At 45.6% G+C, this 27,009-nt stretch overlaps 2 protein-coding genes across 3 annotated transcripts in view; one reads left to right on the top strand and one right to left on the bottom strand.

Annotated features, from left to right (window-relative positions):
* ATCAY (ATCAY kinesin light chain interacting caytaxin) overlaps positions 1-4,946 on the bottom strand; it is a 35,423-nt gene extending 30,477 nt beyond the window's left edge. The window contains exons 1-2 of one of the 2 annotated variants that reach the window (XM_084826376.1): positions 4,463-4,946; positions 1,241-1,376 (exon numbers count right to left, since the gene is read on the bottom strand). In XM_084826376.1, the coding sequence (XP_084682502.1) occupies positions 1,241-1,317 (77 nt within the window). In that variant the 5' untranslated portion in view covers positions 1,318-1,376; positions 4,463-4,946. The remainder of the gene's footprint in view (positions 1-1,240; positions 1,377-4,462) is intronic. The other variant, XM_084826375.1, reaches the window with a different exon arrangement.
* A 3,766-nt stretch (positions 4,947-8,712) lies between these two features.
* On the top strand, positions 8,713-26,580 carry LOC146333582 (radial spoke head protein 3 homolog B-like). Its single transcript, XM_084826374.1, has 9 exons — positions 8,713-8,865; positions 10,335-10,422; positions 12,108-12,249; positions 14,380-14,525; positions 16,260-16,463; positions 17,039-17,201; positions 17,438-17,524; positions 20,628-20,996; positions 24,307-26,580. Exons 1-8 carry the CDS (start codon positions 8,735-8,737, stop codon positions 20,978-20,980), a joined length of 1,314 nt encoding a protein of 437 aa, XP_084682500.1. The 5' UTR covers positions 8,713-8,734; the 3' UTR covers positions 20,981-20,996; positions 24,307-26,580.
* Positions 26,581-27,009: the final 429 nt, after the last annotated feature.

Here is a 27,009-nt window from a genome sequence, read left to right as displayed (position 1 = left end):
AGGGTTCCCCAGATAGCCACGCCCCTTTCCCTTGGCCACGCCCCTTCCCCCAACCATCAATCATTTGGTGGTTTCCTGGTTCTGTGCAGCTTTTCCCTCATTTTGAACATTTGAAATGCCTCTCCTAAGGCTTTGTTACTGGCAGGAAGTGCTTTAAGCTGCAGTAGGCTGGTATTTTTGGTCCCCACCCTTTTGCCTTCGGTCCCGTCAGCTACTGGAATGCAGCACCCAAGAGTTTCTCCAAAATGGAATTTGGCCCTTGGGCTGAAAGAGGTTCTGCACCCCTGATCTAGGCCAGAATCAGCCTATCTGTCTATCAGGGGCTATCTGGGGTCTCAAATAGAGATTTTCCCCATTACCTGCTACCTTTTTGACCTGAGATGCTAGGGATTGAGACTTTCTGTGTCCAAAACTGGTCCTCTAACATCAAGCGACAGCTCTTCCCTGAAAATGAATGTAAGTTTCCAGTCTTCATGGCTGTGAATGAAGGGCTGGTTTAAATAGCAACAGAGGAAGCTGCCTTATACTGAGACAAACTATGACATTTCTGTATGAGGCTTTTATTGCATGCTTATGATTGTTCACTCACAGAAGTTTGTGTGTCCTTTACACAACGTCGCCAGCCTCCAGGGCGTCTCCCATACTTTCTGACCTTTATTCCAGTTTTTAAAAGATTGGGGATAATCCGGTAATAAATATCATTCTGCTTTAATGGCTGTGTGAAATTGCGCAGTTCTGCTATATTACAGTGCCATCTAGTCGTTGTATAATGAGACGTAGAACTTGCAGGCAAAGGAAGTCCCAGAAAAAAAACCAGTGTAAGGAGGCAATCTTAATCCTGCAAAGAATCCGGTAGCAGAAGCCCAGGTAAGTTGCAGGATAAAAAGCCTGGTGTGGAGAAGCCCTATGTGCTCACCTAGCTCAGAATCGTCTGCTTGGACTGGGAGCAGCTTTCTAGGGTCTCAGGCGGAGAGAGAAAGCATGTTTTCCCCATCATTTGCTGTCTGAGATGCTCTTAACTGGAGGTGCTTCCAGGGATCAAACTTGGGACCTTCTGTGTGCAAAGTGGGGCTCTCCCAATTAGCTGTTAACCTTCCCTTAAAATTGGTGAGTGGGCAAAAGGGTAGATATTTTAGGTGGATTCTTAGCTAGAAACACCACACTTCCCCCACCCCTCCTCCTGGCCACGGAATAGAGAGCTCTTGATTTACTGGAAGGAGGTCCCATTCTTTCTACCAACCTGGGGAAATCTTCGTCCTGCCACTCTTCCTTCACATCCACATTCTCCATCCTCAACGTGGCTTCCGTGGTACCCATCGTGATCTGTGTAAAGGGATTGGTCAGCCCAGGAAGGTTAACTTGCAGTTGAAGTTTGTCTGTAAGAGAAGACACAACCTTTTAAGAGGAACCCCCCCCCCCCCGAGACATTAAACTTGGAAGATGAGGGATAGGTCAGCTCACGGCCATCTTCTAAATGGGATACTCTGGGATTTAAGACTTGACTATACTCTTGGACATGGGGCATGTTGCATGTTCTTTAGTAATGGTATTCTCCTTATGAAAAGTTGCTAGTTCTCAAAATGCTTTGATTTCTACCCTTTTTTGGCCAATAAATCTTCTTTACCTGTTCATATTGTTGGCCCCAAGCATTACATAGGGTTTCAGCTTCCTTTCACTGAGGTACCAGAGGCTTATGGCATTTTGGTGATGTATGGTTTCTTTACATACACATACCATTTGCAAATATGTGGAAACTTTGCATATGCTCAGGGGGACTCTTGGCTGAGACACATTTATTTATTTATTTATTTATTAAATTTATATCCACCAAATTGGCACTCAAGTGGCTAGCAGTAGTAAAATACAGATAAACGAAATCTCTCTTAAAACAAACAAAACAATTAAAAGAACAGCAATAAAAACCCATGTTTTATATTCTCCAACATGTGAGCTATGCATCAGCAAGTGTCCAGTTCAAATCTTGCCACAACCATGATCTCGCTGCATTCTAGTATTCTTTCAGCTTCAACTCTACAATCTGTAATTTGGCGGATAATATTTACCTACCTACCTATTTATTTATTTAAAGGTGTTTTGTTTTGTTTTGTTTTGAAATCCTACTCCTTAGCCAAAAATTCTCCTGGAGCACTTACGTGCATCAATAAAACCAAAAGAGTTACAATCTAAAAAGACACAACACAAAAGGAGAAAGGGTTGGGGAAGGAAGAGGGAAAAAAGCAAGTGGGAGCTATAATCCCAACACATCTAGAGGCACCAAGTTGGGGAAGGCTGGTGTGGGGACTAGATGTGAGCTGAGAAGTCCTTTATTCAAAGCTCTCCACTGACACAAATTTGCTAGATGGCCTTTAAACCAAACTATATTCTCTCAGTTTCACTCCCCACACACAAACACCCCTTACCAAATCTTGCAATATGGCTACTAAAAATCAGATTGTTGTTTATATTTATATGTGTCAATGCGTACATGGTGCTTGATAGAGGTACGACAAGACAGGTCTCTGCCTTGAGGAGGTAACAGTCTAAATTTGTACTGATGGGGGTGGAAGGGAGGGAGCAAAAAGCAGGAGTAGCAGGCTGAATTTGAGCAGTGCAGTTACCTCGTTTGGTTTTGTCTGCAACACAAAAGAATTCTGGCTCTGCACAAGGGAGGGGAGCATAGCTTAGTAGTAAAGCTCCAGCTTTACATGCAGGTTTGATCCCCGGCATCTCCAGGTATGCCTGGGAAAGATCCCCCCACCCGAAACTCTAGGCAGCTGCTGCTAATCTGTGCAGACAATACAGAGCTAGATAGACCATGGGTCTAACTCTGTACAAGGCAGCTTCCTATGCTCCTATTAAGTTGGCCCTGTATTCAGAACCAGGAGGACTGGAATCTTACATTATTTTTGGAAGCGCACAGGTAGAACACATGCTTTGGATGCAGAATGTCCCAGGTTCCATCACCGACATGATGTGCCAGCCAAGAGGGCCAAGGAGCAGCATCTTTTCTGCCTGAGACTCTGGGGAACCGCTGCCAGTCAGAGAGCTAAGCAAGATGGAACTCACGTGCTATAAATGGAGGATGCTATATTTATTTTATTTTGATATATTTATAAACATATGAGTCACCTTTTGGCCCAAATGTTTCCACTGATGATCCTGCTTGTGGGCTTCCCAATGGGGCATCTGGCTGACCACTGTGACAATGGACTAGGTAGGCCTTTGGTCCGATCCAGCATGGCTCTTCCTTTCACCCATGATCTGCCTCAGTGTAAGACAGCTTCCTATCAGACTGTTATTCAGAACCATGAGGTCCAGGATCTTACTTTACATTTAGGGGAAGGGTCATAGCTCGGTGGTGGAGCACAGGCTTTATGCAAAAGGGCTGAGATTCAGTCCTCAGCATCTCATGTTAGGGCAAAGACCCCTGTTTGAAACTCTGGAGAGCCAAAGGTCTGACTCGAACGAAGGCAGCTCCAATACACGTTTGAAAGCCTGAAATGGGTCATATTAATGCTAGGTCCTGCAGTGGTCTTGGATAAACAAGGCCTTCGTGTGCCAACCAGGAGCCTTGTCTGTTCCCCGTTTGTGGAACACTTTCCCCACACAGGTGCAACGAAAGCCAACCTTGCAATAATTTCGGCACCAGGTCAAGAGGCTTTTCTGGTTGCTCAAACTATTTATGCTAGTCAGTTTGTTTTATTGGGGGGGGGAATTGATATTGCCTTTTAATGATGCATTATCTATTTATTTTATTTTTATTATTACATTTCTATCCTGTGTTTTTTCCGCCTGCAAGGAACCCAAGGCAGCTTACATGATCCTCCTCTCCATTTTATCCTCACAACACCCCTGTGAGGTAGGTCAGGCTGAGAGTCAATCACTGGTCCAAAGTCACCCAGCGAGCTTTATAGCCAAGCGAGTCCCAGTCCAACATTCTAACCACTACGCCACACTGGCTGTTTGATTGTTTTATTATTGTACACGGTTGTTTTTATTACCTATTTATTCACTGCCCTGATATGTTTTGCTGAAGAACGGTTTATAAATATCCAAATAAATAAATGCATAGATATCTCAGCGCCATTAACACCCACACCCGCTTCTCCTGCCTACCCTGTGCAAAAGCTGAGATTCTGACTTAATTTATAACCGTTCTTTATCAGAGCTAGACAGCTCAGTTAGACTACAAAGCAGGTGTCTTATTGTACATGCACCTTCCACAGACCCTTAGCTTTCCCTGGTCAGTGACTCGGGTTTTGCTTGGAATGATCTGGCAATTCCACACCGATGCCTGTAAATCTCCCCTAACCTCACCCACCTACCACCAAAACATGGATCCGCAGTAGTGCCATGTAATCTCGCCGTGCTCCATTGTGTGGGAAGAGTACAACCCACCGCCACTGACACCCGCCATGCCGTTGTACCTGGGAGGCTTGCATCCCGAGACATCTCTACTTACGGCATCCGGCATCCGTGTGTCTCTTTGACGCCGTCGCTCAAAGGATTCCAGCCAAATTCCAGCGGTGCATTCCGCTTTTGTTTACGAGGCCTTCCTTGGGGGCACCAAATACCTTATTCATCTGGCGAGGCAGGGCTCCGGCTGGCGACTGCATGCACTGTGCCTGATGCAACCTGGCCTTCCTCAGAAAAGCTGTCGTCTCCTCCCAAACACACACCTTCTCTCTCTCACGTTCTCTCTCTCGAAATTGATGTCTGGTTATGCACCTAGTCCTGCGTTGCTCAGCTTCCCTGCCACGTTACCTCCAAGCTCTTTTTATTCTGCATTCTCCCCTCCCAGCTGGAAGCTGACTACAGCTTAAACACAGTTAAGGCCATTTAATTGCTTTGCTTTTGTGTGCTGTGGACTGGGGAGGGAGGTGTGCAAAGCCGTTCGTTTTAATGAGAGAGATGTTCGGTGCGGCTGTGGCAACATCCGGTCCAGGAAACGTCTGGAGGGCGGATGGCGCATTTATTTTTCACTTTTTTAAAAAATCTAGTGGCATCATTTGCTACACACACACACACACACACACACGGCTTCATCCATTAGGGAAGATATGTCATGCTTTTATACTGTGCCTCAGTGTGTAAACATGCCCTTTGCCATGACAGATATCACCACGCTCCTCCTGACCTGCGAGGTATCAAACGAAAATGAAGTCTTCAGGAAAATCATCCTTAAAAAAAAGAAGAAAGAAAAAACCTGGGTTGGGTGATTGTGAGAGACTCTGATCTGAAAGGGAAGATGGCAGCTCTGTATGCAGGTATAATGCATGGAACCATTCACATGATTGTTGTTCAGGGCACGGGGATCTGGTCTAAACAACCTGCAAAAGAACCTCAACAGCTATTTGAGAATCTTTATACCTGCGGTGCAGAAAATCAGGCCTAGGGTCTCTCCCCCCGCCCCCACACACACATTGCTGATCGTCTGCCTACCTACCTACCTTATTTCTATACCACTCAATAGCCGAAGCTCTCTGGGCAGTTCACAAAAATTAAAACCACAAAGTGCAGCATAAAACAATATAAAAGATGAAAATTTAAAACCACAATATAAAAGTACAACCAGAATAAAACATAGCAGCAATGCAGAGATTTAAAATACAGATTTAAAACGGTAGAGCTAAAAGACTAGAGTGCTAAAATACTGGGAGAATAAAAAGGTCTTCACCTGTCGCCAAAAGGAGTACAACATAGGCAGCAGGCAAACCTCTCTAGGGAGCTCATTCCACAGCCCGGGTGCCACAGCAGAAAAGGCCCTCTCCCTGGTAGCCACCCACCTCACTTCATTTGGTGCGGGGCGTATGGAGAAGGACTCCTGAAGATAATCTTAGGGTCCGGGCAGGCACATATGGGAGGAGGTAACCTGGCCCCAAGTTGTTTAGGGCTTTGAATGTTAATACCAGCACTTTGCATCAGGCCGAGACATGGGGCTCCTTCACATGGGGCTTTTATCCTGCTATGGAGATTGCTTACTCACAAAAGTTTGCAGGTGCTGTACATGATGCAGCCCTCCTCCAGGGAACCTCCCACCTTTTGTGAGCACTATTGCATTGTTTTCCATGATGATGAAAGTCCAGCAGGCCCACCATGGAGTCGATATAAATGAGGGTATACTGTTTGAAGTCGCCTTTATTGCAAATAAAACAACAGCGCCACCTAGTGGCTTTGCAATGAAGTTTAGAAGTTTAGTGTGTGTTTTTTTAAACCGCGTGGAAAGGACCCGATCGAATCTCACGAAGATTCCAGAAGCAGACGCCCCGGTAAATTGCAGGATTTTTAGCCGTGTGTGATGAAGCCCATGAACTGGCAGCCAGTGCAGCTGGAAAAGTACTGATGTAATGTGATCTCGTTGGCCAGTCCCTGTTAACAATCTCGCTGCCCTGTTTTGGACCAGTGGAAGTTTCCGGACCGTTTTCAAAGGCAGTCCCATATAAAACACATTACAGTAATCCAGATGAGAGGTTATCAGAGCATGGATAACTGTAGCTAGGCTATCTCTGTCCAGATAAGGGTATCGTTGGTATATCTTTATTTCATTTATATCCCGCCTTTCCCCCCCCTTAAGGAACCCAAGGCAGTGTACATAATCTTCCCCCTCTCCATTTTGTCCTCACAACAACAACCCTGTGAGGTAGGTTGGGCTGAGAGTCTGTGACTGGCCCAAACCCACCCAGTGAGTTTCCATGGCTGAATGGGGGCTAGAACCTGGATCTCCCGACTCCCAGTCCAACACTCTAGCCACTACACCACACTAGGTTCGTTTCATGGTTTCCCACCTTTTGCATGATTTTCTCCCCATTCTGAAAGGCTGAAATGCCTCTCCTAAGGCTTATATGCTGGCAATAAGAGCAATAAGAGCTTGAAGCTACAATATGCTGATGTTTTTTAATATTTTGGCCCTGCAAGTAACTTATTCCCAAACATTGTTTCAGAGCTATGAAATTTGCAGCCCTTCACATGTTTGAAGTCCAACTCCCATGGGCTCTAGCCAGCATGGACTATGGCCTTCTGGGAGTCATAGCCTGACAACATCTGGCAGGCACTAGGCTGCAATCTTTTCATGCACCCTTCCTCAACCGGGTACTCTCCAGATATTTTGGACTCCCAGCTTCCAGCATTCCTGACCATTGGCCATGCCAACTGGAGCTGATGGGAGTTGGAGTCCAAAACACCTGGAAAGCACCTGTTTGGGGAAGCTTACTTGGAAGGTTAAAACAAGCACTTTAAATTGGGGCTGTGAGCACACCAGGAACTGTGCAGTAAAGCTCTCTTTAGCCATCCTGGCTAAATAACCACCAATCTCTCCTCCGCAAGAAGGGCCTTACTGAGATGAAAGGGTCAGCTAGCCCAGTATTCCGATTCCAGCAGTAGCAAGGCAGTTTTTGGGTTGTGCCTTCACGTTTCCGACTCAACAGGGCTGCAGGCCAAGGCAGCTTACAAGGCAGAATAGGAAGACAACCAAGAGTAAAATCCTGAAGCAGATTCAAATGCCTTTGGGAGGTGCATGAAAGTGACATGCATTGCCTCAGTGGACAACAAGATGCTTGAATGGAAACCCAGAAGCAGATAACAGCACCTCTCCTGTTTGCACCTGGTGCTTAACAGGAACACTGCTCCTGTAAATGGAGGACTAATTTACCGACCGTGGCTAATAACCATTGGAAAAACAAACAAAAACAGCGGGAGATAAAATAATGGCTCCCCCCCCGCCCATGAAATGTGACCCAGTGTGGTACGTTAGCTTGGAATGGTGGATTTAGAGTGGAGAGGCCTGGGTTCGGATCCCTGTTCAGCCACAAAACTTGAGTGGGTGATTTTGAGCCAGTCACAATCTCTCCTCCTGAGCTATCTCACAGGGTTGTTTCGGGAGGATAAATCAAGGAAAGGTCAGAGAAAAAGGAATATATATACTTACACACACACACACACACACACATAATGTTATGAGTTGCCCTATAGCCGAAGCTCTCGGGTGCCATACATAATAAAAACAAATACAATAAAACCAATGATGAAAACGCATTAAAAAGATATTTCTTTCAAGTGTTCAAAGCAGCAACAATAATTTAAAAACAATTTTAAAAGAAGAAATAAATGTCTCAGCGGCTAAAACATGGGAAAAGACCATTTTAAAAACACAGCATTAAAAAAATAAAAACTGCAGGCAGCAGTTAAAATTCTTTGAAAAGAAGCGTTTGTTTGCTGGTCTGACTCAGTATAAGGCAGCTTCCTGTTGAAGACAGCCCCTTATGCCAGACCATGAGGACTGGAATCTTATTTTGTGTTTACAGGAAGGGCTGTAGCTCAGGGGTGGAGCACTTGTTTTGTATGCAGAAGGTCCCAGGTTTAGACTCCAGGTAGGGCTGGGAAGACCCTCTGCCTGAAACCCCGGAGAGCTGCTACCAGTCAACACTGAGCCAAGATGGACCAAGGGGCTGACTTGGTTGTCCATCTCAGCCTGTCTCTTTCCCCCAAACTAAGAAACCCCCCAACGCTTTTCTCCGTTCCCTGCAGAAACTCCAGCCAGGCTGTGTTGTGTTTGCTCAGAGGGAAGGGAGGCTGTGCCCAGCCGGAACCGCTGCGAGGCCGTGGATCAGTTTATCATGGCAACGGTCACCAAGCAGCCGGCTCCGTGTCGCCCAGCAACGGTCGCTGGGGGGGGGGGATTGTTCTACCCAGCAGCTAAGCGAGGCCTCTGCGGCCCAGAGGCAGCTCAGACCGCGGCATGGCCTCTACATCGGTGCTCGTGGCCCATGAGGAGGCCGCGGCACCCTCCGCAACCTACTCCTATTGCAGCCGGCCCCGGGCCGTGCCTGCCAGGCGGAGGTACCGGACCTCCCTGAACGCCACCGAGATGTAAGTACCTTTTGAGAGACCCGGCAGGATGGCCCAAACCTGGCAGCAGGGAGAATCAGACAGAAGATGCAACAGAGTGTTTCTTGCAGCTTTGCTCAAGCCAGCAGCCTCCAGATGTGTTGGACTACAGCACCCATGATCCCCAGCTGGGGGTTATGGGTGTTGCAGTCCAACACATCTGGAGGCCGCTGGCTTGAGGAAGGCTGATTTAGTGCTTAAAGCAGGACAGAGGAGGCGCCGAGGCAGCTCATCGCCGGAAATATAAAATTAAGCCACAGTTTACACAGGCCAGGCTTTGCAGGGTCATTTTTGGCTCTCAGCCCCATAATTCCCACCTGAAAGGTGCGTGTAAGTAACTGCGTTGGCACACAGTCAGACCTTGTGTCTAAAAATATTCTAAATACAAGGCATTGTATCTGTTCCTTCCCTTCTGTCCCTGCTCCAACAACCCACCCCTCTCTGCTTGATACTTATTTAGTAAGCTCCTAGGAGACAGAGACCTGCTTTGGCTTACCCATAAGACACAATAGGAACCTAGCAGGCTGCCTTGTACTGAGTCACTCCCTGGGTCCATCTAGCCCAGTACTGTTGACAGTGAGTGGCAGCAGAGGCTCTCCAGGGTTTTAGGCAGGAGTTTTTCCAGCCCTACCTGGAAAATGCTGGGGATCGAGCCTGAGACTGAGCCACGTCCCTTCCCCAAATGGCTGTATGGTTTTGTTTTGTGGTTTATTGTTATTTTTGCCCTGTATTGAAATGTAAAGGAAGGTTTTTGTGTCTCCAATGACAGAGCATCTGCTTTGTATGCAGAAGGTCCTGGGTTCAATTCCTGACATCTCCAGTTAAAAAGGGATTGGGCTACAGATGAAAGGGGAAGATTAGGCTCCATTGGAGAGCCATTGATAGTCAAAGTGGACAGTACACAGCTATATGGACCCATGGTCTGACTTGGTAGAAGGCAGCTCTCTATTTTAAATCAAGCCATGAGGACTGGAAACTTTACTTTTGAAGGATCTTAGCTCAGTGGTAGAGGACCTGCTTTGCAGGCAGGCGGTCCCGACATCTCGAGTTAAATAATATTTGGCAGCAGCATTGGCCAAGGCCTCTTTCTGTCTAGTCAGATAGTCTATATTACACACACATATGTGTTTGTGAGCAGGATCTACAGGTGTGCTCTTTGATTTTTATAGCTGGATGGGGCTTATTGCTCAGTGGTCAACAGCAGAGGCTTTACAGGGGTTCTACCACTACAAAGCAGGGGCTCTACCACTGAGCTCTGGTCCTTCTCCAATGTTCCAGCATCCCAGCCAGTAAGATGTTTTTCCATATCATGCATCCTGATAAAAATGCAGGTTGTTGGTGTGTTTTCTTGGACTTTGCAAACACTGGGACTCTGTAATGGCTAAAGCTAACTGCTATTTTTAATCCTGCTCTTTTTCTCCCCCCACCCCCTTTAATTTTATGCATTACAGTGAGGAGGAACCAATTCACTATGCAAATCTCATGTACGAGAGAAGAGTGGTTCGTGGCAACACATATGCCCTTCACCTTTTACCTTGGGTGGGTGCTTTTTCTCCCAGAAATTCTTTCTAATTTCTCCCTTCCATATGAGTAAGAAATTAAGACTAAAAGCTTACATGCTTCAGGCAAAAGGGAGTCATTCACCCCAGGCAGAATCAAGCGGCGGAACCACCCATCACAAGTTTTAATTTTAAGTCGCCTTGGGGGATCCTATTTGAGCTGTAAGGCGACTCATACATTTACAAATAAATAAGGAGAGGTGCTGGAGTGAACTTTGATGCCTTTTTTAAAAGGGTTGAACAAATTTATAGAAGAGGAGAAGCAGGGAGATGTCTAGTGGAGGGGTGGGGAAGTTCTGGCTGTCTAGCTGTTGTTGGACTCAAATTCCCATTAGTCCCGGTTAGCATGACCAATGGCCAGGGATGCCTGGAGTTGTAGTTCAGCAACATCTGGAAGGCCACAGTTTCCCAAACCCTGGGTCTTGTGCTTCGCAGAGTCACATAAAGCAAAACACCCAGATCTTAGCCCTGGGTATGTTGCAGTTTGAATTTTTACAGGCGGGATTGGCACGGAAGAGGCAGTGACATGGGTAATGGATGACTGGTCAAACAGACTACCTTCCTGGAAACAATTCTGCCTCCCCAGAAAACCATAGAAGCCTAGAGTTGGAGGGGCTTCTATTCCAGTGGTGGGTGTGACCAAAGGCAAAAGGGGTTGAGCCAAAAACACAAAATTCAGCATATTGTTGCTTCTTATCGCCAGTAACTTGTAAGCCTTGGGAGAGGCATTCCAACCTTTGAGAATGGGGTGGGGGGTGGGGGAAACTGCACAAAAGCCAGGAAACCACCAAAGGAACAGTGGTTGGGGAAAGGGGGCTTGGCCAGCGAAAGGGGGCGTGGTCCTCTGGGAAACCCTGCAGGCCCAATTTAGCCCCAGGCCCTAGGTTCCTCAGCCCCACATTACTGAAATTCAATTTTCCTTAGGCAGCTTTCCCCAAACTGGTGCTGTCCTTACGTTTTGGATTCTAACAGCCACAGCCAGGATGGACAATGGTCAGGAATCCTGAGAGCTGGACTCCAAAACATCAGATAAGCACCCAGATTGGGGAAAGCTGATCTAGTTGTTATGGTCAGCATGTAATTCATACAAGAGGCTGACCCACCACCTGCCCAGGGAGGGTCGTTCTGTTGTCACTGGGGGTAGGGATGTACGGATTTTGTAAAATCCGTTTTGTCTGCATTCACAGATTATCAGGTGCTTTTTCTGTTGTCCGCTCATTATGGAATTGGATTCTTTCCAGTTTCCCGTATTTGTGCAAATTAGCCTTTGTGCAAATTTGCACTTGCAAAAATGCGTAAATCCTCCCCCTCCCAAATGTGAAAATCCCCCCAAAACGTGCATTTCCATGCTTTAACCTATAGAAGAAATTTGCATTTTCAGTTGGTGTTTTTTATTTTACGTATTTTTCTATGATTACATTTGTGTAGAATTCCGGAAAGTAAAAAACACCTGTCCGTAAGTCGGCAGAATCCGTCCAACTTGGGAAAAGCTGGTCCATTGTGGAATCCACGGGTTGAATTCATAGAAACCTGAACTCGTTCAATTCTGTTGCGGATTCTCTGACATCCCTAAATGGGGGGTCGCTGTGTTGCTGGCTTTGAAGGCTTCTCTGGGATCCGGAACAACATTCCACAAAATGTTTTCTGCCTTACTTCCTTTTCCAGAGCAGCGAACCTGACCCTCTTGAGCTCCAAAGGCAGCGGGAAGCACATCGGAAAGCGATGGCTAGGAAGCGAGCCAAGGAGCAGCTCCGGACTAGGACGCCCGACCCTTTGGAAGGCCGGCGGCATGTTGATGTGCAAACAGGTATCTCACCAGGGAGGCTTGTGATGAAACTGGATGTCGAAAACAATATATGTATTTGGTTAGATCCGAAGGAGCCCCTTTCACGCCTGGGAAGGCTGTGTTTAAACCCTAGTGCAAAAGAATGAAATCCAAAGATGATGTTCTTTGCACCTTGCACAAGCAGCTGATGTCTTGTTACAGTGCCTCCTGTGTAACCATTTGTGGAACATTGCTGGGGGCTTTTTCCCTTCTGCTCATGGCACTTCAAATTAGGGCTATAGAAGTATCCCTGAACTGCTCTGAAAGGGGTCAAGATTTTTATGCATGTTATTAGAGCCAATGCTCAAGAAGCGTCCACTCTTACCTTTGTTTCTGAGGTCCAGGGGGCAAATAGGATGGAGAATTAGGAACTGAGGTTGGGCTCGGGATTTGAGTGGAGCTTTACAGGCGAGACGTCCATAAGCTGAGGTACTTTCGGATGGTCGATAGCGGGCTCTGTAGTTGCAATGAGGTTGTCCACAGGGTCCCACGCCTCTTCCCCAGAGGAGGTCTCCATGGCGTCTAGATCGGCAAGATCCCGTCACCACCATAACTCTGGTGGAACTCTGCATACTACAGTGGCTGGTGGGACCCTTGACCATCAGTGAGGGTAAGAAGCAGCGGTTCTTTTTAGGATTCAGAATACAATGAACACACCAATGGGTGAAGGCTAATGGTTTTATTAAGAACAAACTAATACAGCAGAAAAGCAGAATGCCACACAGCAAGATTATATGCTTGCTTCCCTACAGTTGCTGGGGACCCCACCAAAATATAGCAACGGATGTGACTCTGATACCAGCCTCTCCTTACAGAGCACCTTTCTGGATCAGCCTTCATCAAGATCCCACTATGGAAGCATTTCAGGGATTCATATATACTGTTATGCTCATATTTACCCCTGCCTCCCTTATTCAGGAGCAGTAGCAAGTGGGGATCACAGTCAACACAGATATGACAATCCTGGGTACTCTCACAAGTGGCCAGCCTTGAGTTCTCACCAGAGGCTTATCTGCTGACCCTTCAAGATGTTCAGTCTCAAACAGATAATTGGCCCTGGGAAGTAGCAGCAGCAGCATAGCTAACCACTAAGAACAACAGGCCCAACCGGAAGTCTAGGACATGAGAAGGAACAATTTGTTGTACACCACTAACTCCTCGAAATTACAAGTGTCTTCCACGTTTCCACTACATCAGGCTGCAAAGGGTCTCCTTTGGCTCTCCACTCTTCATCCTCCTCATCTGTAATTGTAGTCAGCAACTGGGGTGCCTGGTGGGATTCAGCCAAGAGGAGGGGTGTGCCTTCAGAGAAACATAGCAATGTTTGTTTCTGGGAAATTCGGCCCTTTTGGGTCTCACCGGAATTCCACAGCATGCCCCACTCAGCTTGCATTTGTGAGCCAAGCTGCAGGTTTTCCCTGAACTCTGGGGACGTTTTGCGTTTTGTGTGTGTGTCGGGAACAATTCGTGCAACTTTGCGCAATTTGCACGAATAACAGCCTCAGTTTGTGCAGTTTGCACAAACTGAGGCCCTAATTTGCACAAATTAAAGAACACTGGAAATCCGTTAGTTGGCTTGACTCGCTGTGGGCTGAGTTGGGCCAGCTAGCAGAAGATAAACTGAAGTCCAGCAGCTGAGCTTATGAAAGCTCATTGACTTCCACCCCCCAACTGGATTCCTCCGACATCCCTATTTACACAAAACTAAAACTCTCCACAAAAGATGAGCAAAAGGCAAGATGCTAAACGTGCAATAGGCGAAGCTTCTCATCTGCAACCTTAAAAAACCATTACGTGTCAAACTGCCAAGGTGCAAGATGGGAGGCCTTCCCCGGAGAATGTTCAAATGAACTCCTCATGTTGTATTGTGACTGTGTACAGCAGTAGTTCAGGTTCTGCAGCATTTTTGTGGGGTTAAACAACAAGATGGGGAGAGCCCATCTTCCACTTAGATAAGTCCGTCATTGTTGTGTTTTAAATCTGCTGTCCCTATTTTATGAATAGGATATCAGTTATTTTATTCCGGGATATCAGTTATTGCTATTGATGCTACTGACCTATGTAAGGTTTGCAACCAGCTGGGTGTAAGAGTCCCCCACCGTGCCATTTCAGAATTGTACCTGGAAGAGCTGGCTGACCGCATCATCGAGGTGGATGTGGAGTGTCAGACAGACGCGTTTCTGGACAGGCCAGCGACACCACTCTTCATCCCTGCGAAGACGGGAAGAGATGTGGCTACACAAATATGGGAAGGAGAGGTATGGGGACAATGGGCCTTGTAATCTCACCCAGGCAGGCTGGGGCTGATGGGTGCTGTAGTCCAACACACCTGGAGGGCGCCAGGTTGGAGAAGGCTGCTCTATATCATAGGCCAACAATGTCACCTAGTGTTCGATAACAGACAAATATCAGTTCAAGAACTTACAGCGGCACAAAATTGGCCTCCCAAATGTCTCTGCCTTGTTTGCAGCTGATGAAAGTTTGCCAAAATTTCTCAGAGTATGCATGAATGTAGGGGACGATGAATTTATCCAACCGTTCTGGGGGGAGCTCCAAAAAAGGAGTATTTCTCGGCGTGAGGAATTCTGTCTGCTTTCTTCTGCAAAGTTAATATTAACTTCTGCGAAGTTAAACCCTCCCCTGTGCAGTTCAGGAGGCAGAAAATGTGGCATTTTTCAAACGCATCCTGAAAATACACTGGTTCACCCAGGCTTTCCCTGGGCTGTAGTTAGATTAATCAAACTGCTCCATCTTACTGCTGTATTGCTTTTATTGCAATTGGAATTGTTTTTAATACTGTATTTTAAATGTGATTTTAATATTTATATGTAAACCACTTAGGGATTTTATTATATTTAGTGGTATATAAATTTCACAAATAAATAAAAAAATAAAAATTTATTTAAGAGATTTTTATACTGCATACCATATCTCTAAAATATACCGAAGCAGTTTACAAGAATTTGAAATGCATGAAGATTATTTATTTATTTATTTATTACATTTATATACTGCCCCATAGCCGAAGCTCTCTGGGCAGTTTACAAAAGTTAAAACATCAAAATGCAGTATACAAGGTTTAAAAACCATTTACATAAAAGCATGTGGACAATATATATAGACAACGTATATCTAAAAACAACTTCGAACTAAAACAATTCTTTAAAAAATCCAACAATAAAACAACACAGCTTAAAACAACACAGCTTAAAAACAGTATACAAAAGTCAGCAAAAGGAACAAGATTAGAATATACCTTAAAATACAACTGAAATATATAATCATTACTAAAACATTGATAAAAACAGTGAAACCAATACAACACCATAATTAACAAACTAGGCAGCACACTCACTCAGGGAACGCCTGGGGGAAGAGATGGGTCTGTAATCAGCACCTAAAGTACACTGCAGTTGGTGCCTCCCAAATACTGGGGGGGGGGGCGCGGGGCTCATTCCATAAGGTGGGTGCCACCACCAGGAAGACCCGCTTCCCAGTTGTTGCACAATGGCAATATGCAGATCGTGGCACCACCAGCAAGACCACCTCCGATTATCTTAACGATGTCACAGCTCTGTATTGGGGAAGGCGATCTGTCAAGTAACCTGGCCACAGGCTATTCAGAGACCAGGTTACATTGAACATAAGTCTTCCTTCGTTCGTACTGGGGGAGAAGGAAGTGACAGACTGAGAGAGAAAGACCATGGAAGGGGGAGAGGCTGCACCTGTTGCTTCTTTCAACAATATTAAACAAAATTGGCTTGGATCCAGAGCTGCACACCAAATGTTCCACTCTTACTTGCAAGCAGCAAAATGGTGGTGGTGGGGGCTTTACCTGGGCTTTCTCCAGCACCCCAATTCTCCAGCAGTTCAGGGATCACCCAGAAAAGAAAATGAGCAAAAAGAATCCCTCCAAAAAGTCTCTTCCTAGGAATTTTGGCCTGGTCCTAAATTTTCTGCTTCTGGTTCTTCCCCCACTCCCCAACACACAGCTTTTTGATTTCGACATTGAAGTCAGGCCGATGCTTGAAGTTTTGGTGGGCAAAACCATTGAACAGGCTTTGCTGGAGGTCATGGAGGAGGAAGAGCTGGCCGATATGCAGGCACATCAGTACGCCTACCACGAACTGCGCTACGCAGAGCTTGCTGAGGTCCAGCGCCTTGAAGAGCAAGAGCGGCGACACAGAGAGGAAAAGGTACAGTGGTGGTGCTAAGGGGGGCAAGGATAGAGAGGAGATGGTAAGAAGACAGGCTAGGCTAAAAGCTTCCAGGAGTTTTTAGTTTAAAACAGGGTGGTTCTACTGAGGGCCACATTTTCTTGGGAGTAATCCATCAGGCCGCGTAATCCTTCATTTCTTTGTTTCAATTGCACCCCTTCTCTCTCTCTCTCTCTCTCTCTCTCTCTCTCTCTGCCACCCCTACTCTCTGTTTCAATGACACCCCTTCTCTTTCTCTCTCTGCCACCCCTACACTCTCTCTGTTTCAATGACACCCCTTCTCTTTCTCTCTCTGCCACCCCTACACTCTCTCTGTTTCAATGACACCCCTTCTCTTTCTCTCTCTTTCTCTGCCACCTCTCTCTCTCTCTCTCTTTCTCTGCCACCTCTCGCTCTGTGTATGTGTGTGTGTGTGCGCGCGCGGGCGCGCGCCTCACCCATTCCTTCTCTCTCTCATCTGCCACAAAAAACAAAACAGGCTGCCTTTGCACAGGGGCCAGTGGAAAGAAGTCTAAATAGTGGCCCTATGTCACCTATTTTTCTTCCCTGTGTAGGAGCGTCGTAAAAGGCAGCAGCTGCAAGTCCTGCAAAAGGAAAAAGAGACATCAGAGAAGATTGCTGCCCGTGCCTTTGCTCAGCGGTACCTCTCAGACCTCATTCCATCCGTCTTTGGCAGCCTTCGTGACAGTGGCTACTTCTACGACCCTGTGGAAAGAGGTGTGTGGCTGACTTCTCAGTGGCAGACATCGGGGTTAGAGAGGGCTACGCTGCCATAGTCCTCACCCTACACAGATCTAGGATCCACCTTGAACCCCAGGCTGCTGCTTGGGACTTTGGGATGGCTGTGGGATTGATGTTGTGGTCCAAAGCTTCAGAAGGGCTCTGGGTTGGAGAAGGCTTACGTAAAATTTCACCACGACTCATCATAATAATTCAATTCTCACATCACACAGACATCGAGACAGGGTTCTTCCCATGGTTGATGGAGAAGGTAGAAGAGACCATGGAGGCAAGGATACTTGGCAGAGTAATAACTGACGGTGAGCTAAATTCTCTTTTATGTACCATTGAAATTTTTATTCTCTACTTTGATGTATAGATACAGATATATAGATATAAACTGGTGCCTGGATCCAACACTGTCTCAGGATCATCAGATGGCCACAGTGGCAAGGAGTGCTTTTGTACAGCTATGTCTAGTGCTCCAACTGCAGCCTTGTCTGAGTCAGCCTGACCTAGCTACGGTTGTCCATGCCTTGGCTATAGCACAGCTAGACTACTGCAATGCAGTGTATATGGGGTTATGCTTGAAGGGCGTCCGGAAGCTCTGATTGATGCAAAAGACGGGAACTAAGCTGCTAACGTATACACAGTATCATGATCACATCTTCTCTGTACTGGTTGCCGATTGTTTTCCAGGCTCAGATCATGGTGTTGGTTTTAACCTTTAAAGCTCAAAGCGGTTTTGGGCCTGGCTATCTGAAGGACCCCCTATGTCAGTATGAACCTGCTTGGTTACTAAGATCAGCAGGAGAGGCCCTTTTGAAGACACCCTTGCTTGCTTGCAGAGACCCGGTTGCTGGGCACGCAGGACAGGGCTTTCTTCAGTGTCTCTCCCAAGCTCTGCAACATACTCCCTGGGGAGTTGTGAACCATCCCCCCATGCTGCATTCAAGATGCATCTTTTAAATTTGGCCTTTTAAATTATGGTTTTCGGGTTGTTTTTTAATGCTTTATTGTGTTTGTATTGGTTTTATCATTCTTGTTTTTTGAATTGTTGAATACCGCCTCGGTTGGTTCCAGAAAAGCGGTCCAGAAATGCAATAAATAAATAAAAGATTGGCAAACAGGTCATATGTTTTCTAAATAAAGTAAGGCCCCAGCTTCATCCCCCAACATCTCCAATTTAAAAAGTTATCTCAAGTTTGACTTGACAAGCAACCATTCTCAATTCCTTGCTACATCCCTATTTTATTTATGTATCACATTTCTATACTGCCCAGTAGCCAAAGCTCTCTGAGCAGCTCACAAAACAGAACTTAAAACCATAAAGTACAATAACGTAGTAAAACATAAGGCCTACAGGCTTAAAACAGAATCCCTATTCAGATATTTGTAATAGAATTTAGGTGGAGCAGAGGAGATATTATGGGGACTTAAGAGACTGGACTCTGCCCCATTGAAAAAGATCTCAGGCAGTATCACAGCATGTAAGGGTGAAGGACATTCTTGTTATTGTGGGCACTGTTGGTTGGGTATTTATTAATTATTATTATTTATGGGATTTACATGGTATTTACAGGTGCCCTTCAAAAAGTGGCTTGGAGTCAATAAAATGCAAGATTAGAAAACAAAGAAATGATCAGACTAATAGAAGTATATAGCATCCATTAAAAAAAAAAAGCACCCAGAGGTAGGGACATCAGAGCAATCTGTCCAGGGGTTGGAGCTTGACAAGCTTCCATTGATTCAGCCCCCTTCGCATTCCAGTTCCATTGATTCATCCCCCACTAGACTTCAGTCCGTTTTTATCCTGAAGAGCCTGACTTGCTCTGCAGTGAGTCAGCAAGTTCATGTTTTTCTGTATTTTTAATTTGTGCAAATTGCAGCCAAAATTTGCACAAATCTTGGCCATGGTCTGCAAAAACCATGCAAATTTGTGCAAATTGCGGCCCCAGACCTCTGTTTGTGCAAATTAGTGCTTGGTCGATGGAGTTTGGGGAAAAGGCTGCGGTTTGGCCCGCAGATGCGAACCGAGCCATGCACCCTGCAGAACCCCATCAAACCAAAAGCAAGATGGAGTTCCAAGTGGTGGACATTCCTACCCAGAGACTATAGAAAACAAACCAAGAACCATTTGTTCAACAACAAATTTTCCTATGTGGGAATGATGTATCCTAGCCAAATCTCATACAGGATTAGCCCAGGTTGCCTTTTTTGATCTCCTCCTGTAATCCAGTTGTCAGGGAGCGGGAGGTATGTTCTGGTTGCCCTCTGCTTTCATACAGTTGTTGTTGTTCAGTCGTTCAGTCGTGTCCGACTCTTCGTGACCCCATGGACCAGAGCACGCCAGGCCTTCCTGTCCTGCGCTCTCTCCCGGAGCGTGCTCAAGTCCATACCCATTGCATCGGTGATGCTATCTAGCCACCTCATCCTCTGCCGTCCCCTTCTCCTTTTGCCTTCAGTCTTTCCCAGCATCAGGGTCTTTTCCAGGGAGTTTTCTCTTCGCATTAGGTGGCCAAAATATTGGAGCTTCAGCTTCAGTATCTGTCCTTCCAATGAGCACTCAGGGTTGATTTCCTTTAGGATGGACTGATTTGACCTCCTTGCAGTCCAGGGGACTCGTAAGAGTCTTCTCCAGCACCACAGTTCGAAAGCATCAATTCTTCGGCGCTCAGCCTTCCTTATAGTCCAGCTCTCACAGCCATACGTTGCTACTGGGAAAACCATAGCTTTGATTAGACGGACCTTTGTCGGCAAGGTGATGTCTCTGCTTCTTACTATGCTGTCTAGGTTGGCCATAGCTTTCCTCCCCAGGAGCAAGCGTCGTTTAATTTCATGGCTACAATCACCGTCTGTGGTGATCTTGGAGCCCAAGAAAGTAAAATTTGTCACTGCTTCCATTTCTTCCCCTTCTATATGCCAGGAAGTGACGGGGCCAGATGCCATGATCTTCGTTTTTTTAATGTTGAGTTTCAAACCAGCTTTTGCACTCTCGTCTTTCACCCTCAACAAGAGGCTCTTGAGTTCCTCTTCGCTTTCTGCCATTAGGGAGGTATCGTCTGCATATCGGAGGTTGTTGATAATTCTCCCGGCAATCTTAATTCCGACCTCTGATTCATCCAACCCGGCATTTCTCATGATGTACTCTGCATATAAGTTAAATAAGCAGGGTGACAATATGCAGCCTTGTCGGACTACATGGCTGGGAATTATGGGAGTTGTACTCTGACACATATGGAGGGCCCCAACTTGAAGAAGCCTGCTATAGGACATCCCCCAGAATTCTCTGCAGCTCAGTGACAGAATAAACAGTTCCCTGAAGAACTGGGCATTTGAAAACTACTGCTTTTAGGGGGGATATTATCATTTCAGTCTCTGGCAGGATAAAACTTTAGCACCACATAATAACTTCCTTTGCAGGCATAATTCGCGAAGTGACAGAGATGAGGTTGGATTGTTTTGAACGCGGCGAATTGCCTCAGCGACCGGATGTTGTCCGACCTCCCAAGCAGGACGTTGAGCAGAAACCTTCCATGGAAGTGGTGCTGACTGAGATTTCGTCTGAACCGGAAACCTTGGATCAGCCGGAAGCTGCTGGCCAACCGGAAGCCTCAGAGCAACTGGAAGCCCCGCGGCACCTGGCTTCCAATCAGTCGGAAGCGTCGGATCAGCAACAAAGTCTGGGTGAACTGGAAGACCCTGGTCAAACGGTAGCCACAGATCAGGGCAAGGCAGCAGAAGAGCAAGAATCCAAGGATCCTGACCCCCAGTAACGACCGAATTAATCAGGTAATGGAGGAGAGCAGGCCCAGTCCTATAGAGAATGCTCTGAATTAGACCACACTGAAGGGTAGCAAGCGGGGGCAGTTCACACAGTCCATCGCTCATCAAGGGCAGAACAGCTGGGTTTTATAGGGGAGGGACAAGGGGAGTTGGTCAATGCATGCCGTGTAATATTCAACCGCCATTGCAAGGGGAGAATACACCTAAAGAAGACGTTGTATAGTTGGTAAACGGGCAACTAAAGTGATCAAGGGGCTGGAGCATCTCCCCTACGGGGGAAGGTTACAGCAGCTGGGATTGTTTAGCTGGGAGAAAAGGCGAGTCAGGGGAGACAAGATAGAGGTGTACTGAATTGTGCACGCTCTGGAGAACGTGGATAGGGAGACATTTCTCTCCCTCATAATTCTAGAACCCCAATGGGGCCATCCCATGAAGGAGATTGGTGGGAGACTCAGGACACATCAAAGGAATGTCTTCTTCACACAGCGCAGAGTTAAAGCATGGAATTCGCTACCACAAGATGTACTGATGGCCACCAGTTTGTATGGCTTCAAAAGGGGGTTAGATACATTCCTGGAGGAGAAGGCTCTCAGTGGCTACTAGTCCACATGGCTATATTGTACTTCCAGTATCAGAGGCAGTATGCCTGTGTACACCAGTTGCTGGGGAACATGGGTGGGAGGGCGTTCTTGCACTCCTGTCCTGCTTGTGGGTTTCTATTGGGCAGCTGGTTGGCCACTGTAAACAGAATGCTGGACTAGATGGACCCTTGCTCTGATCCAGCAGGCTCTAGTTATGTTCTAATGGTTGGCGTTGCTGTTTTCTGAGAAGCTAGTTTCCCATTACTGAATTGCACATCTCATTGAGGAGGCCCCAGTGAAGCCTCTGAATAACCCCTGGGATACCCCAGGATGCACTTTGAAAAGCACAGCTTTAAATAAATATGAATCGGACCGGCAGCAAAATGTTGCTGCACAGAACGCGCCCTGTTCACGATTTCAGCCACACGCCATTGCATTCTCCCACTCCTCAAGTGTTCCATGCGCACTGAGCATGCTCAGTCCTCCTTGGGCTGTTTTTGGTGTTTTCCCACCACCACTGTTGGGTGAGGGGTGGGTGGGGTTCACCTAAAGCTTTTTTGTACTTCTGCAAAACTTGGGGTTCCCCCAAGCCTGCTGAAGCCTTGTGCATGGTTGGTGCTATTTTGGTTCTGTAAGGAATGGCACGCACACCCTGAACATCAGAAATAGAGAGAATGAGACTCATGTTTTCTATGAGTTTGCCTAGCTGTTGAGTTCATTGTTGGAGGCACCTCACCTGCAAAGGTCAAGTGAATGGCGAGTACAGAGGGGCTTTGTCCATAGTTGCAGCTCATTATGGTTTCTTTCCAACTAAAAACGTGAAAAACTGCACCCCACTGAAGTAGTAGATCAAACTGGGTCAGGAGGACCAACAGGTTGACTCAATATTGCTTCAGTTGTGTGTGTTTCCTTTTAAGAGATTCTACTTGTCTCAGTGTGTCTTGTTTTTCTTGTTGGTTTGTTTATCTATATTTGGTAAAATCAAGACAGATGCTAGCAGTAAAAAGAGAGTCCTCTGCTGATGTTTGTGGCTTTTTTAGACCACTAGATGTCAGTAATGCCACTAGGAAGTATTATAAAAATTAATTTTTATAATACTATAATAGAGTTTTGCAGATTTTCTTCCTTCCCTCCTTCTGACCTAAAACTAGCATTGACTAAGCAGGTACTGTAAATGGGGTTGTTATTGCTTTGCTGCACCAAAAGATCTCGAGCTGTGGACCAGGATAAATTATTCTAGTTTAGTCTAGAATGTTTTATTGTATTTGACTAATAGCCATTACAAACAACATGACATCATGCAGGAACGGAATGTAGACAGAAATCGACAACATAATATCCATTACAACTGACAGAACATCATGCAGTAACAAAACATAGCAAGAAATCAAGTTGACTGTGCAGGTGATCCGTTAACTGCAACAGCATTCAGAGTAGGGATACTGGAGAATTCTGCCATGGACTCAAATGAGGCCAGATTCCAAAGAATTTGACCTCTAGAGTTCACGGTGGAGTGGCTGCAGTTCCTTCCAGGTCTGGAGGAGTTCGGCAGGGCGGCTCTCCAGCTCCCTATAAGACGCTATACGCAAGACGTTAGCTTGTCGCAGGAAAATTACAGCCATGAATGGTGTATTGTATGCCATTAGCGGCCGCAAAGCACTTACTTTGTCCTAAATACAGCTGTAAACAGCTGCAAGTTAGGTCAAAGTCAGTGCTTTATGGCCACCAGTGGCATAAAATATGCCATTTATGGCTGTATTTTTCCTCTCGGTAGGCTAATGGCAGCCGCCATTAGCGTATTGCGTCTTATAGGGAGCCGGAGAGCTGCTCTGTCAACTGTGGCAGATTTGGCTGTTCTCCAGAGAATTCTGCAGGGCCTTGAGCAGCCCGAATTGCCGCTCCATGGACCTCCCACCTCAGACCAGACAGTGAGGGGTTTATACATCCCGAATCCAGAGTTATTGCACAAATATGTATTGCAGCCTTAGCAAACAGGGCTGTTTTGCGAGTAACATAAGGTCGCAATCTGATGGTAACTAGCAAATGTTTTCATAGATACTTTTACCCTGGAATAAATTATTCCAACTAAATGGTGTGTGTGCGTGCGGGCGCATTTTCTTAGTATGTGTAAGTTGTATTTATTTATTTATTTATTTCATTTCTATACCTCCCAATAGCTGAAGCTCTCCAAAGTTGTAGATTCATCTTGGGCTACCCAAGAGAAATGAACTTTACAAAGGAACTCAGTGGGACTCATTATGAGCAGACATGTATTGGATTGCACTGTTAAAAGCATTTGTTCAGGGGTGTGCAACTTCTTTCAGCCCGAGAGCTGAATTCCATTTTGGAGAAGCTCTCAGGGGCTGCATTCCAGGGGTGGGCTGGGCCAAAGACAAAGAAGCTGTGGACAAAATTCCATGAGTACCAGCATATTTTACCTTAAAGCCCTTATTGCTAATAACTCAGCCTTCGGAGAGGCATTTCAGCCTTTTAGAATGGGGAAAAACCTGCACAAAAGCTGGGGAACCACCAAACGATTCGTAGTGGGCGGGGGGAGCGTGGAGCCAGAGGAAAGGGGGCACGACCTTCTGGAGAACCTCAGAAGCTGAATTTAGCCCTAGGCCCTCGGTTCCTCTCCCTTGCCTCAACTGAATGCTAGACTTAATACTTCGCTTTACCAGAAGTGATTAGAATTGGGCCAATGTTAACAAATTAATTTCACCATATCTTTCCAGGGAACCTATTCAAGAAGGTGTCGTGTCGTTGACGCATTTGTGAAAATCGACAAAATAGCAAATCTAATTTAGTCATGATGGGCAAGTAATAAATGGAAAGCTACAATTTTTCACAATATGTCCAAGGTCTATGCTCTTTTTAACCACACACAACCCCTGGCCCCTGCCCTGCCCTGGGCAACACCAAGAAGTTCTAGTTCTCAAACGTTTGATGTTACTGTATAAAATATTCAAGCATGAGTTAAAAATGTGCTGAATCCCAGGCGGACTCTGATAGGAGTTGTTATTTAAGTCCAGTTGAAATCCTCAGAGTAGAACTGAGTGTTTAAAAGCCTTTGATTTCAATGGGACTGAAGTGGTGACAAATTCTGACAGATTTTTGGCTGGGTTTTAGAAAGCTTCTCATGCACTTGGCATAAATTAGTTAATGCTAGTTAAATGTGTTCTGTTTATTTTATATTTCACTTTGTAGAATTTACACACACACACAGACATATATATATTTATATATATAGACACGCACATGCGTACACACACACACACATATATATATATATATATATGTATATGGGGGGGTGTTTGTAGAAAAATTAGATTTTATTCAGTTGCATTATAAGTCTGATATATTCATGACTTCAGAAAAAGGGGAGGGTTTTTTCAGTTCTTTTCCTTGTATAACATGAATCACTGAGGAGATAAACAGCATGGGTAATGCTATATATCGTTCCCCCATCCCCCTGTGTTAACTATTACATTTTAAATATTCCATGTTTCTCTTTGCAAAGTACTTCTTTGTTCCTAGGAGGTTGCTTGTCAGAAGCAGCAATAGTCTTAAATAGTTAGTTAAATATAGTTCAACATGTTCTGTTTGTGCTTTACTTCTAGAATTGTACGTGTGTGTGTGTATGTGTGTGTGTATATACACACAGACACAGACACATAATTAGAAAGTGTAGGATAATTTGGATTTTACTCAGTTGCATTATAAGTCTGATTTTACTCATGACTTCAGCAAGACCGAGAAAAGTGGTGTGTATGTTTTCTTAATTGTTGTTTTGCTAATGTAAAAGAAAATCACTGAGAAGGTAAACAGAACGGCCAATGTTTTTGTGTATCTTCCCCTTGCTCCTTCTTCCTTTCCATGTTCTGAATATTCCACATTTCTCTCCCCACAGCCGCTTTATTCTCATTATTCCCAGAAGACTGCCTGTTTAAGGAACAGGACCATTCTTTTTCTGATATCATTTTATTCTGTTTTTGCTGCATGCATATTTACAAATTCAACACGAGCCAGTATATCGGTGTTTGCCCCAAATTGCTGAATATACAGTGATTGTGCATACATACGTGCACACACACATACACACACACCTCGTTGTAGTGATGGATGATGTGGAAAAGAGACTTGTGTGGCACTGTGATTGTGGGTTTGAGAGCCGCCTTTGTAATGTTTGTGGAGGTGGAAGCGTAGCAACAAATGGGACACTCCTGCACACTACTACAACCGCCAGCTTCTTGGCTGTCCACACTTAATACAGGATGCTTTCTATCCTCTCCTTGCTCACCTCCCTTTTCTTGCTACCACTTTCTCTTCTGCCTTCTGCTCAACAAAGCTCCATACCACCGTGGCAAGACCTTACATCTTGGGCAACTGACTTGAATATGGGGGAAAGCACATACCAGCACTCACATTGCAGCTAATTTGCGGTCTCACTTGCATTAAAAAAGAGAGGGCGGGATGATCAAACTGTGATCGCTGCAAGTCTCTTTTTCACATCCATGCACCTTAGAATGACAAATTCTTTGGATAGAACTTCTAAGCCCTTCGGTTTGGTGCAATTAATGTTGATTTTAACTGTATTCTCCTGCTTATATTTCTAGCTTGGGGGGCTGAGCTGCATGCTCTGCCAAATTGCACGGCACACTGTACCACTTCAGAGAATGTGCATGACTCCCTGATCCATGTTTGAAGTGCTCCTCTGTATCTTCTTTCTCTTTCACATGCTCGTTCTCCATGGGAAGCAACCCAAACTTCTCCCTGATCTGCTAATTTTCTACATGCAGGGAGATTTTTATTTTCCTACGATGGAACATTTCAGCATGTGATCTCTCCCCCTACCTGCTTTCTGAAGTGGTACAGTCCATGCGGAGAGAGCTGTATTGTGTCCTCCTTCCAAATATGTAGGCCAGCTCTGACAAGGAATCCATTGTAAAACCTGTTTGACTTTTACCCAAAGTTAATTTTGTGTGTACCGACAATAAAGAGGATACCACAAAAATGCATTGTAATCTACTTCTTCATATCTGAGTAGAGGTGGGTGTGGTTAGGTTTTATAGCAAAACATATCTGTCATCTATTGCAGTGTATGATTCTGCCTCTTTAATATGGCACAGAAACTCATTTTTATTGATCCATGTACCACTTGTGGGGACAAATCTAATATGTGTATGGCTTCCTAGAGCATCCATTTTGGCTAGTATGAAATCAATTTGGGGTGAGCTGGTCCGGAAGGGCTTGTTTTGGCTGTGCAACCGGGTTTATAGAACAACATAGCCAATATGATGGATGCTTGAGTTATTATATACCATAATTATTAGCACAGAACAAGCAGAGTAGATTTCCCTAAGCCCCTCCACCCACAGACACTGCGATCTAGGGTTTGACATTGGGGAAGGCAAGAGAGGAAGTGGAACAGAAGGAGA

The sequence above is a fragment of the Heloderma suspectum genome, chromosome Z, assembly GCF_057233095.1.
Source record: "Heloderma suspectum isolate Gila_16-S chromosome Z, 16-S_ref, whole genome shotgun sequence".
Lineage (NCBI taxonomy): Eukaryota > Metazoa > Chordata > Lepidosauria > Squamata > Helodermatidae > Heloderma > Heloderma suspectum.
The sequence above is the reverse complement of the archived record's forward strand: the minus strand, read 5'-3'. Positions and strand labels throughout refer to the sequence as shown.

Excerpts from the sequence above, each read along its gene's own strand:
- LOC146333582 (XM_084826374.1), top strand. The coding sequence starts at position 8,735 with ATGGCCTCTACATCGGTGCTCGTGGCCCATGAGGAGGCCGCGGCACCC. Across the intron at positions 12,250-14,379 it reads GCATGTTGATGTGCAAACAG|AATTGTACCTGGAAGAGCTG; the intron begins GTATCTCACCAG and ends GTGCCATTTCAG. Across the intron at positions 17,525-20,627 it reads TGGCAGAGTAATAACTGACG|GCATAATTCGCGAAGTGACA; the intron begins GTGAGCTAAATT and ends CTTCCTTTGCAG.